Below are 14,408 nucleotides of genomic sequence, written 5' to 3' on the forward strand. Positions count from 1 at the left end.
CTTCAATTCTTCCATTTGCTTTAGCATCTCTACACTGGAGAGCAAGTTTCAGAGTCTCTTCTGACATCCATTTTGACCTTTTCCTTCTTTCTTGTTTTCCTAATGACTTTTTGCTCTCTTCACGTATGATGTTCTTGATGTCATCCCACATATGTAGACACCACTAAAACCATGGACATGATTAAAATAATGAACATTTCTATCATCCCCAAAACTGTTCTCACATCACTTCACCCCTATTCATCCCTCCCTTCATCACTATTGACAGGCGATCACCAAACTGCTTTAAGAATTGTAAATTATTGGCATTTTCCAGAACTTTACATAAATGAAATAAAAAATGTTCATCAGTCCTCCAGCCCCAAAACTGCCACTTTTACCTTATATTCCCTAGAATCTGTATCTCCTTACTTTCTTTCACCCACAATCTTCTGTAATAACTGCCGACCTTCTCAACCACACATCAACTCACTGAACTCTGGTGTTCTCTCATGATTATCCTACTAAATGGAATTTTCTTAAAACTTATAAATGATCTTCTTATTAAATACACACTGGCCTCTATTCAGTACTCATTATGCTAGACTACTCTATAATATTTGAAACCATCAGTTTCCCTATCTTTTTAACTTTCTTCTCCCTAGTCAGCTAGCGCATCCATTTCTCAGACTTTTTATTAACTTCTTTTTCTATGTCCTCCTAGATTTGGTAGGCTTTTAGAATCTCATTTTCAGCTCTATGCTGTTGTAGTGAAAGTTGCAACAGTAATGTCGTTAACTCTTATCTACTCAATTCTGATTCATAGCAACCCTGTATATGGCTTTTAAGGAGCAGCTGGTGGGTTTGAACCATCAACCTTGTGGTTAGCAGTACAGTGTTTATTCTCCAGCACCACACCACCAGGACTCTTAATTTTGTACTCATAAGCTATGCACAGTGTTAAATACATGCTTCATATAAACTCAGCGATTCCTCACAACTACTTGAACAGATTGCTAAGTTTTATCAACTTGTCTTTCTTTCTTGCCATACGTCTACTGCTCTACCCTACTGGTTACGTAAATTTGCCATTCCTTAAACATTTCCTGAAATTTCATTTCACTTTAACTCCGTTCTTGCCATGTAAAATGTTCTATACTCTAATACATACAAAGCATGTGTGTGTGTAGATACAAGAGGTCTTCAAAAAGTTAATGGAAAATGTATATTATGAAAAAAATTATGCATGGATTTCTTTTTTTTTTTTTACACCTAAATAACCCATACTAACATGTTATAACATGTCTCAAAAGGATCAAGTTTGAAATGCTGATTAGAATAAGATACCAGTTTGGAAAGAGTCCCTATCAGAGCAACATGAATTCTGCTAAAATTGAACCAAGAACCAACATCAGATTTACAGTGAAGCTTGGGAGGAAGAATGGTGAAATCAGTGATGTTTTATGAAAAGTTTATGGTGACAATGTACCCCTAAAATCAACAGTTTACAAATTGTTGTTGCTGTTGTTGTTAAGTGCCATTGAGTTGGTTCCAACTCACAGTGACCCTATAAACGATTTCCAAAGAGTAGCTGGTGAGTTTGAACCTCCAACCTTGTGATTCAAATTGACCTTGCAATCTAGTGCATTACCTGCATCGCCACACTAGGACTCATTTTAAAAATATGATGCCCACAGCCACAAACCATCCCATCAATTTGTGAGGAAAAAATGAATCTTGTTCATGCCCTAAGCAAAGAGGACAGATCATTAAAAGCAGAAACATTAGCCAACAACTCAATTGGTTATCTTACACAATTCTGACTGAAAAATTTAAGTTGAGCAAAACTTCTGTCCCATGGGTGCCCAAACTATTGTGCCCAGATCAGCTGCAAAGAAGAGGAGAGTTTTCAAAGAAAAATTTAAACGAGCGGGATCAAGACCCTAAAATATTTCTTTGAAAAATTGTAACATGGCTTTACCAGTATGAATCCTGAAGACAAAGTACAATCAAAGGAATGACTACACCAAGAGGTGGAAGCTGTCCAATGAAAGAAAAAGCAGACTGCTCAAGAGCAAAAGTCATAGCAACAGCTTTTTTTGTATCTCAAGGTATTTTTTTATATGTTGATTTTCTAGAGGGTCAAAGAACAGCATCTATTTATTATGAGATTGTTTTCAGAAAGTTAGCCAAAGCTTTAGCAGAAAAATGCTCAGTAAAGCTTCACCAGTGAGTTCTTCTTGCCAACAATGTTCCTGTTCATTCCTCTCACTAATCAAGAGCCATTCTGTGTGAATTTCAATGGGAAATCACTAGGCATCCACCTTAAGATCCTGACTTGGTTCCTTCCGACTTTTTTTTCTTTGCTAGTCTTAAAAAAATCATTAAAGGGCACCTATTTTCTTGAATTAATATAACAATGCTGTATTCACAGTGAAGTATATACTTAAACATTATTTAATTTTTTTTCCGTTTTGCATTATTGATATAAACTGACCTAAAAAAAAAATCACATTGTTCCACAATACTAAGGGTATGAATAAATCAATTTATTTTTATCAAACTATTTTAAGGAAAACATACTACACGTCCTAATTAGGTATTTTCAACGTAAGTTTTGAAGCTATGACAATATTTGCTTTTAGAAAAACCATTTTAATATCACTAAATCAGAGAAGAAAGAACCTGATACAGAACAACAGAAAATAACGAATGTGCCATTTTAAAACATTTAAAGATTAAGAGGTGGTTGTGCTCTACCACATCTACCAGGGGACAGGTGGTGAGCGCCTGAGAATATGCCGATACACAACCATCATATAATTGTTAATATGACACTAAACTGTCTCAGAGAAAACAATTTCAGCTTACATAAAGAAACTAGACAGATTGCCTCAAACAACTCACCAACATACAATCATAAAATATAGCACCAGAAATGGTATCAGAAGTACCTAAAAAGGAATTAAAAAAAAAAAAAAAACACAACTAATTAGGCAACTTCAGTGGAAAGTGAGAAAGACAGAAAAAGTTACATATGAAATCAAGGAAAGCATAGACAAACTATGGAAAATTTCAGGAAACTAACAACATCATTGAAAAAAATGGGAACAATACAAAAACAATTAGAGAGCACAAAGAATAATGCTAAAACTTCAGAAATAGGCAAAGAAACAGAAATGAGTCAATGGAAATGTGAATTTCTCAGCTTGAACAAAACTCACAATATTCATCTGCTAGAGGACTATATTTTTTTTAAAAAAAGAAAAACATATATAAGGAAAGTTTAAGATTAAGGTGGGACACGATTGAAACGAATAACTTACGTGTGATTGGAATTCCAAAACAGAAAGAGACCAATACACCCATAGAGAATACTGTCAAAGAGTTGTTGGAAGAAAACTTCCCTAACATAATGAAAGATGAGATGCTAGCCAATCAATAAGTTGCACAAACCTCAAACAGGAGAGATCCAAAAAGAAAAACAAAAAGACATAATCAAACTTTTCAAAATCAAAGACAAGGAAAGAATACTGAGAGCAGCTCAGGAAAAACAAAAAGTTACCTGCAAAGGAGAACTACTAAGATTCAACACTGATATCTCAAAAGAAACAATGCAAGCAAGAAGATAACAGAATGACAAATATAAAATTTTGAAAGAAACAAAAAACATATATCTAGCACAACTGTCCATCAAGGATGATGGAAAAATTAGGTCATTTTCAGACAAATGGAAATTAAAAGAATTTGTAAACACAAGATCAAACTTACAAAAAAACACCAAAGAGAGTTCTTCAGACAGAGAACCAACAACAGCAGACAACAACCTAAGACTAACATATATGACATTATCACCTAGACTCAACGCAGATATGTTGTTGTTAGGTGCATCAAGGCAGTACCAACTCTTAGCAACCCTATGCACAACAGAACAAAACACTGCCTGATCCTGGGCCAACCTCACAATCGTTACTACATCTGAGCCTATTGCTGCAATCACTTTGCCAATCCATCACACTGGGGGTCTACCTCATTTTCTCCGACCCTCCACTTTACCAAACATGATATCCTTCTCTAGAGACTGGTCCCTCCTGAAAATATGTTCAAAGTATGAGTAACGAAGCCTGGTCATCCTGGTTTCCAAGGAGCACTCTGGCTGTAAGGTACTTTCAATATTCTCTGCCAACAGCATAACTCAAATGCATCAATACTACGGTCTTCCTTAGTAACTGTTCTACTTTCGTATGCATATGAGGTTATTGAAAATAACATGGCTTGGATCAAGTGTATCTTAGGCCTCTAAATGACACCTTTGCTCTTGAACACTTTAAAGAGGTCCTATGCAGCAGATTTGCCTAATGCAATACATCATTTGATATCTTGACTGCTGCTTCCACTAGTGTTAATGGTTGATCCATGAAAAATGAAGTCTTTAACAACTTTCGTCTTTTCTCCATTTATCTAGATGTTGTTTATTGGTCCTGTGGTGAGGATTTTTGCTTTCTTTACATTGAGATGCGACCCATACAAAAGGCTGTGGTCTTTGATCTTCATCAGTAAGTATTTGACCTCTTCTTTGCTTTCAGCAAGCAAAGTTGTATAATCTGCATATTGTAGGTTGTTAATGAGTCCTCCTCCAATCCTGATGTCATGTTTTTCTTCAGATACTCTAGCATCTCAGATTATTTGCTCAGCATACAGGCTGAATAAATATGGTAAAAGAATACAACCCTGGTGCATAGCTTTCCTAATTTTAAACCATTCGGTGTTTCCCTGCTCTGTTCGAACAACTGCCTCATGGTCCATGTACAGATTCCTCATGAGCACAATTAATTGTTCAGGAATACTCATACTTTGCAATGTTGTCCATAACTTATCATAACCCACACAACTGAAAGCCTCTGCACAGTCAATAAAGCACAGGTAAACATTTTTCTGATATTCTCTGCTTTCAGCCAAGATCCATCTGATGGCAGCAATGATATCCCTATTCAACATCCTCTTCTGATTCTGGCTTGAACCTCTCGAAGTTCTCTGTCAATGTATGGTTACAATCATTTTTGGATTATTTTTAGTAAAACTTTACTATTATGGGATATCAATGATATTGTCTGAAGACTTCCACATTCCATTGCGTCACCTCTCTGGAATGGGTACAAATACGTATCTCTTCCAGTCAGCTGACCAGTTCCAAATTTCTTGACATAGATAAGGGAATACCTCCAGTGCACCAACAATTTGTTAAAAGCCTGTACCTTGTATTCCATCTAATCCCAATGCCTTGTTCTTTACTAATGATTTCAATGCACCTTGGACTTCTTCCTTCAGGACCACTGGCTCTTGATCATATGCTATCTCTTCAAATGGCTGAACATGGATCAATTCTTTTGGGGACAGCAACTTTATATTCCTTCCATCTTCTTTTGATGCTCTCTGTATCATTCAATATTTTGCCCATAGAATCCGTCAATATCATAAATTGAGTTTTTAATTTTTTTCTTCAGTTACCTCAACTTGAGAAATGCTGAGAGTGTTCTCCCCCTTTGGTTTTCTAACTCTAGGTGTTTGCACATTTCATTATAATATTTGACTGTCTTCTCAAGCTGAACTTTGAAATTTTTTGTTCAGCTCTCTTACCTCCTCATTTCTTCCATTTACATTAGCATCTTATGCTGGAGAGCAAGTTTCAGAGTTTCTTCTGACAACCATTTTGGTCTTTTCCTTTTTTCTTGTCTTCTTAATGCTTTCTTCCAGCATGATGTTTCTTGATGTCATCCCGTAACTCTTTTGGTCTTTGGGTTTTAGTGTCTAATGCATCAAATCTGTTCTTCAGATGATTTCTAAATTCAGGTGGGATATATTCAAGGTCAGAGTTTGGCTTGCATGGACTTGTTTTAATTTTCTTCAGCTTCAGCCTGAATTTGCATCTGAGCAGCTGATGGTCTGTTCCACAGTCTGCCCCCTGGCCTTGTTATGGCTGATGATATGGAGCTTTTCCACCTATCTTTCCACAGATGTAGTCAATTTGATTTCTCTGTATTCTATCTGGTGAGGTCCATGTGTATATTCGTCTTTTATTTTGTTTTAAAAAGTGTTTTGCAACGAAGAAGTCATTGGTCTTGCAAAATTCCATCATGGGATCTCCAGCATAATTTCTATCACTAAGGCTATATTTTCCAACTACATGTTTCTTGCTCTTTGTTCTCAACTTTTGTATTCCAATTGCAGTAATTATCAGTACATCTTAACTGCATATTTGCTCAATTTCAGATTGACAAAGTTGGAAGAATTCTTCAATTTCATCATCATTGGCTTTAGTGGTTGTTGCAAAAATTTGAATAACATTGGTGTTACTGGTGTTCTTTGTAGGCATATGGATATTATCCTATCACAGACAGCATTGTACTTCATGACTGATCTTGCTATGTTCAACGCAGATTTAGAATTATGCAAAGTAAAACAGATCTATAAGACTATAAATAGAGAACCAGCAATACTATTTCAACAACTATCAAAAATGCCCGTAAAGTAGAAAGAAAAAATAATGTAGTTACAGAATGCAATGATTAGAGTTCTGTGTCAATTAGACTAGGCCAACCTTTCTAGAGGTTTAGCAGTTGGGATGTTCTTCTTCCCATGGTGGAAAAACCTAATATAAGCATGGTTAGCTCTATGATGAGTGAGCAACGAATCAATTGAAGGGATGCTTCCTTGGTGGTGTGGCCTGCTCCCAATATAATGGACATGGGGAAGGACTCGCTCTCTCTCCTTTTGGGGACCTGGCACTCTACAATTGTAAAACAATAAACTTCTCTTTATATATATCCATATATATGTTTAACTGGTTTTGCTTCTCTAGAAAACCCTGCCTAAGACATAGAACTTCCAAATTAAGAGCAAATCAAACAGATTTCAGGGGATACAGAGAGAGAGATGGATGGATGGATTGATAAGATAGATATGATAACATAGATTAGATCAAATAGATAGACAGACAGACAGACAGACAGACAGATAAATAGATAAAAGCCTAACTATAACCAGAAGTCCTGGTATGATACTATAGGATAAGCACTGGACTGCTATCTGCAAGTTTGGCAGCTACTCCTTGGAAACCCTACAAAGTAGCTATTAGTAAGAACCAACTCAATGGCACTTAGCAACAACAACAACTATAACTCTAAAAACTAAACCAAGCCTTACTTCTAGCTCTAGTCCAACCCTTGCTCTTAACACTAACCCTAGTCCTAACCATAACCTTCACAATAAATGAAATCCTAGACCTAGGCTAGAGCTAGCCATAGTTCTAAACCAAACACTCACTCCTTATTCCTACCCAACCCCCAACAAAACAAGAATTGCTTTTGTATCAAACAAGTGTATTCCCTAACTCCTCCCCTACATTAGAAAAGGTAACAATAAATGGTTCATTACCTTTACATTTGGCTTCTTTGTTGACACACCTCTGTACCAACCTAAAACAAAGCATACAAATAATATTAAAATCACATAGTTGCCATTTACTATAAGATATAATCTGAGTATTTTTAGAAAAGACAGATGAATGTGAGACTTTCCTGAAAACACCAATGTAACTTTATTAGGTACTACAATCCTGGTGTGGCCCTATAGGATAAGCTCTGGACTGCTAACTACATTAGAAACCCTATACAAGTTTGCTGTGAGATGGAACTAATTCAAGGGCACTTAACAACAATGAGAGTTGTTCTGTGCCTTCAAGTGGTGCTGTAGGATAAGCACTGGTCAGTTAATCACAAGGTCAGCAATTCACACCCACCAGTTACTCTTAAAACCCTAAACAGGGTGACTGTGAGTAAGAACAAACTTGATGGCACACAACAACAGCAAGAGCTGTTCTGATAGTTTACTTTCATAGGAACAGTCTTAAAATGAATACAAGATTCCCAATTTTCATCACAAGGAATAAGTCTGCTTAACTAAGATATAAAAAGTAAGAAAAGACTCCAGAGAACAAGTAATTCAACGTCAAAAAAATTCCCAGAAATATTTGTTAAGGTACAGAGAAATACTATAATCACATGATTGTTTATGGTGGCAGGAAGGGAAAAGAACACAGATTTTCCTGGTCTCATTAAGTCTCCCATTTGCTCTAATATACTACCTACATAAAGTTGATATAATTGCCAAGGCAAATCGCCCACTTCATTTACAAACATTACCTTAGAGATGTTGAAGGTTCGTTTCCAGACCTCTACAATGAAGTGAAAATCACAGTAAAGCAAATCACACTAATTTTTTTCCCATTGCATGTAACAGTTCCATCTAGATGTGCAATAGCATTATAAAAAAGTTTGAAATATTTTGAGAATTATCAAAATGTGACAAAGGGATACAAAGTAAATACATACTGCTGGGAAAATGGCACTGTTAATGCACAGGGTTGGCACGGGTTGCTACAAACCTTCAATTTATTTAAAAAACAAAACAAAAAACCCCACAATATCTGTGAGGTACAGTTTAAAAAGGTATGCCTGTTTTCCCTTTCAGAAGTCATACATATCAATACAGAAGTTACTATTATTGTGGTGTGAAGATCACTTTAAGATGACCTTTCTAGCCACGTCTTGCTAAACCCCACAAAATGGTTGGGTTTTTTTAAATTTGTTAAGTGCTGTCAAGTTCGTTTAGACTCATAGTAACCCTATGTAGAGTTTTCAAGGAATGAGTGGTAGGTTTGAACAGCTGACCTTGAGGTTAGCAGTCCAGTGCTTATCCTACACACCACACCAAAGCACAAATGATTATGTGGGGCTATGCAAAAACGGTGCTTGTGGTTCACTAAGTTGTACTAAACAGCTTGCTAGTAAAGATTGACGGGACCCTTTTTATTAGGAAAATGTTTTAAGAAAATTGAAAACTACATTGTTGAGAAAAAGGCAAAGTGAGTTGCACCGAGAAATTTTTTTTAATAATGACAATGTACCTGCTCATTCTTCCAGGGAGTAAGGGCTATCCAATAAGAACTTCCATGGGAAAGCTTATACTATCCACCACTAACCCTGATTTTTACCCTTTGGATATCTTTTTGTTCCCAGAAGTCAAAGTACATTTCAAAGGAAACGAGATTTGAAACACTCAAGGATGCCAAAACTGCTGTTTTGATGTGGTATAAATCAAAAAGTGTAGAATTCTTTGGGGAAAGGGTTAGTGCATGAAAACACTATCTTCAGAAGTGTATAGACGTAAATGTAACAATAGCATTACATTTTCATGTATTTATTTAATACAGGTTTCTATAATTTTATGGAATCCTGGTGAGGTGGCTGTGGGTTAATACACTGGACTGTAAATTCAGTTTGAACAGCAAAGTCAGCAGTTCAAGCTCACAAGCCGCTCCTAGGAAACCCTATGCAGGGTCATTATAAATCTGAACTGACTTAACAATAACAACAACAAATGATTTTATAGCAATGTTTTTGGCAAACCAAAGAAAGATATAAAATTGTCTCCATTCTGAGAGGACAGTAATTGTGTAGGCAAAAAAATTCCCAGGAATATACTAGAACAAATGAGCATAATAATATTGCAAGACATAAGACCAATATATAAAACTTCCTATACACTGTTGTTGCTAGATGCCACAGGTATACAACAGAACAAAACACTGCCAGTCCGTGCATCATTCTCACAATTGTTGTACCTATTATACTTAGTCAAAGAACCCAGACTCAAAAGGCAATTGATTGATTCTATTTATGTTATGAAAAAGGTAAAATTAAAAAGTTCAGAAAACAGGTTGGTGGTTATCAAAGACTGTAGGCAGGAAAGAGTTTAACAAAAAAAAACTGGCATAGAGGAATTATCAGTGTGGGGGAAGTAAAAAAGGTTTTAATGAAATTGTCCTTTGTCTTGATTATGATAATGATTACATTACTATGCATTTGTCAAAACTGCATGCTATAAAGTGGGAAGTGAAGCGTCCAGCTGATAAGAAGAGAGGGCATATGCATAAGAACACCCACACTTGAAAATAATACCCACTTGACCTGGCTTCAATGACTGGATGATCAGAGCTCAACCAGAAGAAGAAATGAGGAAAAAAAAGACTAACCTGATACAATTTGATGAACTTGACCTAAACCTATGGATGCAGTAGCTCAAAAAAGGGATCAAATCTTTACAGCAAGGATCATTCCCACCCCCTCCATACACAGAGTAGACAGGGATGGGCAACTTGGACATTGGCTACCCAAAGTGAGGGGGCTACAAAGGCAAGAAGCGACTGCCTTACAAGCTTTCAAGAGGGAACCTAGATCCAAAAGGCATGGAGGAAGGTAGAATTTCCACTGAATAGTATCCAATCTGTCTGGGTGGGGCTGATGAAAGGAGATGCGGCTAGGTCTCTTGTGGTACAACAGTGAATAATTGTTATCAGGACTAACTGTGAGGATTGGAAATGTAAAGGTAGATGTTTTGCAGCAAAAGGAGGGGAGTGATTGTCCAGGAGCGGAGTTCCCTGGGACCATCAAGAGGCCAGAGCAGATTGCAGGAGCCTACCCAGAGAAACAGTGATGCCAGAGATGGAGGCAGAAACCATAACATGGAGAGATGGAGTAGCTGGGAACTCTAGACCCAGAGAGGGAGAGGGCAGTGTGCTGACAATCGGGGAGCAGGCTTGCAGGGTATACCCTTTGGATGGTTGATGATGCATGGAGGGAATTGTAACGATGGCAATGAAACGATACAGAATAGGATGAATGTAAAGCTAATGTTCTTCTATGTAAATTATCACATGACTCACAATAAAACATTTTTTCAAAAAGTATCAAAACACTATACAACGGAGTTGAGAAAATAAGGAAGAAGTGAGGAAAGCGCTACAGGAAATATCAAGTAAGATAGATATAGCACTGGAAACAATTCAAAACCTACAGAAAGAAGTCCAAATGATTAATTATAGAATATCAGAATTGGACAATACACTGAAAGGGCAAAGGAGTAGAACTGAAGAGAAAGAAACTAGAATTAGTGAGCAATAAGATAAGTCTCCCAACACTACTAAGATAGAAGAGCAAACACCAAAAAGGATTTTAAAAATCAGAAGGCCTAATATTCATGTTGGACAACATGGAGAAGAATAGCTTAAGAATTACTGGCATTCCAGAACAGGAAAAATCACACAAGTCCACAAAGGAGATACTTGAAGAGCTACTGGGAGAAATTTTTCCTAATATCCTGAAAAGTGAAAAGATAAGCATTTAAGAAATTCAACAAACCCCAGGAAGGATAGACCCTAAAAGAAAAAAAAAAATCACTAAGACATATAATAATCAAGCTCTCCAAATTCAAAGATAAGGACAGACCCTGGAAGCAGCTAAGGAAAAGAAAAGTGTAACACACAAAGGCAAGCAACTCAGATTAAGCTTGGATTTCTCAACAGAAAGCATGCAGGCAAGAAGGCAATAGGGAGACATATATAAAACTCTGAAAGAAAAAAAAATGCCAACCAAGAATCCTCTACCCAGCAAAGCTGCCAATCAAATACAATGGTATAAACAAAACATTCCAGAATAAACAGAAGCTAAGGAATTTTGCCAAAGCCAACCCTGCTATGAAACACATCCTAAAGGAAGTTCTGTGGACTGAGAACCAACAAGAACAGACAACAACCAGAGAATGATGTACATGGCAGCATCACCCTGAACTCAACTGACAAATGAAGAATCAAGAATAGAATAAAATTGTAAGAACAGAGGATCTGGGAGGTCTGTCTATAAACAAAACAATTACAATGTAAAAGAATGTAAACACAAAGGAACACAGATCCAGGTGGTGGGAAGGTCAGGTAGATTACAGGATAAAATAGACTGTCTTAAATGGAGGGAAGAGTTAATGGAATATAAAATAACCATAACAGTGGGGTTAGGGTGGGTGATTTCGTTTGGGTTTTGGGTAGGGCAATACAAGAAGGGGGAGGAGGCAGAAGAACAAGATAGATAGGGGAACAATGAGTCAGTTTTTCATGGCCTAAGTGGGACAGAGGTAAACAGTGATGCATGTGCAACCTTGGAACAACAGGGCTCTGTGATACAGGGATCTACGCATAGCTTGAAGAGGGGGAATAATACTAAACTGCTTGACTGACTTATGAATATTGGTTTCCCTTGCCTACTATTGTAAATTAGACACTTAAGTGGGATAGAAAGGAATGTTGGGAAACATGATTACAAAAACCTTATAAGCCCGTCTTCAGTCTATAACTGATTGGAATACCTAAAAGGGGTTCTAAAAATTGCCCAGTGAAATAGGCCTCTTGTAAAGCTTTTGCAGAGTATTGGACCTTAGGTGAATCCTGAGTCCCATCCAGAAACTTATGAGATGAGACATTCCCACTAGCAAAGACAAGCAGACCAGCCTGGAACAACTAGAGCAACAGAAGATACACCTTCAAAGAAAGATCATCAGGAAAAAAACAAAACAAAAATGTCAGCATGACTGGCTACAAGAATAAGCAAGCTGTTTGTCAGGAAGCCATCAAGGCAAGCAATCAAGTTGCTTCAGGACAAACTCCCCTCTAAGACTGAAACTCAAGAGGAACACATGAACAGGCATGAAAGCTTGCTGGCGACCACAATGGTCTACTGGTGAGTGGAAGAGGGGGGATGGCAGCAATGAAGAAATGGGCTGAGTTCAACCACAGTCCACTGACTCCCATTGACATGGAGATGAGAGAGAGAAGAGGAAGGTCTGGTTGGTCCAAAGTGTGGTGAGACCTAAGGACACTTGAGCCCATGGACAAGACATAGCCACAGAGGGCTAGAGCTGAGAGTGAAGCATCCAGTTGATATGAAGTGAGGGGAGATGCACAAGAACATCCAAACTTGCAGACAATACCTATTTGACCGAGCGTCGATGGCTTGATAATCAGAACTCGACTAGAGGAAGATCAACAATATCTATCTATGTATCTATCTATCTATCTATCTATCTATCTATCTATCTATCTATCTACCTATCTATCATCTATCTATCCATATCTATAGATATCTGTCTATCTATCTGTCTACACGTATCTATAGATATCTGTAGACAGATAGACAGATAGATATCTATAGATACGGATAGATAGATAGATAGACAGATAGATAGATACATAGATACATAGATTTGGAAAAAGGAAACGAGGGTAAATTGCTACAATTTGATGAACCTGACCAAACTCATGGAGGTAATAACTCTAAATACCAACAGAGAGGGAAGGAGTCTTCACATCAAGTATTAATGCTATCCCCTCTGTACACAGGGTAGACAGGGACAAGCAACTTAGACATTGTCTACCTAAAATTAGGGGGCAATAAAGGCACGAAGTTACAGGCTTACAAGGTTTAAGAGGGAGTTAATTTAAGAGTATGGGTGGAAAGAAAGGGTCCCCACTGAATAGTTAAATCTTGTCTAGCTGCGTCTGGTGAAAAGATATGGGGATAAGATTCGTATGATTCAATAGTGAATCATTGTCATCATGACTAATTGCAACTGTCACAATTGTAAAGATAGAAGTTTTGTAACAAAAACAGGGGAGTGATTAATCTTACAGTCCAGAAACAGGGCACCATCAAGGGAGAAGAGCACAAGCAGAATGCAGGACCTTATCCAGAGAAGCAGCGATGCCCGAGATAGAGGCAGAGATGGGATCATGGAGTGGAGTAGCAGCTGAGGGATCTAGATTCATGGGACGAGAAGGACTAAGAGCTGGTGGCAGGAGGCTGACTTGCAGAATGTGCCCTTTGGAAATGTAAATTATTATATATGCCTGAATGTTTTGTTTTGTTTTTTCAAAAAGCTAAAGTGGACAGAAATACTGTTAACTGATGGTACATGGAGGGGATTATAATCAGTGTAATGAAACCAGGTATATGATTTGTTGAATGTAAAAGTGATGATCTGCCCTGTAAACTTTCACTCAATCCACAATAAAAACCTTAAAAAAAATTTTAAAAAAAGATAATAATAAGCACAAAACTTTTTTTTGAATCATTTAGGAAAACTAACCATAAACTGACCTAAGAACACTAACACCATAGCAATAAATACAAAAGGAATACAAATTCAGGGTGTGAGAGGCAGATTAGAATGCCTTTCAAACAGTATGATCTTTCATTCCACGTATTGCATATAGAAACTTACTTATTCTTGTTCTTCCACACTGTCTTTCTATCATCGGAAGCCAAAACCAGTTCCTAGAAATCTTGTCCGGTGAATTTCAGACACAGAGGTGAGAAAGCATGAGTAAAGGGGAAGTCATTCTACTGCTGGCTCCTGCAAGTGACTAGTAGCAGCAACTGACTGCAGGCACAAACAACATAATCTGCACCAACAAAAGATGATGTGATTCCTGATCAGTAGCAGTCAAGGGTGAGTTAAGCTTTACAGTCTCCAGTCTGTTGGTA

The 14,408-nt window shown here is 37.3% G+C and overlaps 1 protein-coding gene across 1 annotated transcript in view; it reads right to left on the reverse strand.

The window, feature by feature from the left end:
* The window catches only part of DOCK3 (dedicator of cytokinesis 3), a 716,589-nt gene that overhangs the window by 561,168 nt on the left and 141,013 nt on the right, over positions 1-14,408 (reverse strand). The window contains exon 3 of the mRNA XM_006873644.1: positions 7,414-7,454. Within this exon, the coding sequence (XP_006873706.1) occupies positions 7,414-7,454 (41 nt within the window). The remainder of the gene's footprint in view (positions 1-7,413; positions 7,455-14,408) is intronic.

Source organism: Chrysochloris asiatica, unplaced genomic scaffold, assembly GCF_000296735.1.
Source record: "Chrysochloris asiatica unplaced genomic scaffold, ChrAsi1.0 scaffold00246, whole genome shotgun sequence".
Taxonomy (NCBI): Eukaryota; Metazoa; Chordata; class Mammalia; order Afrosoricida; family Chrysochloridae; genus Chrysochloris; species Chrysochloris asiatica.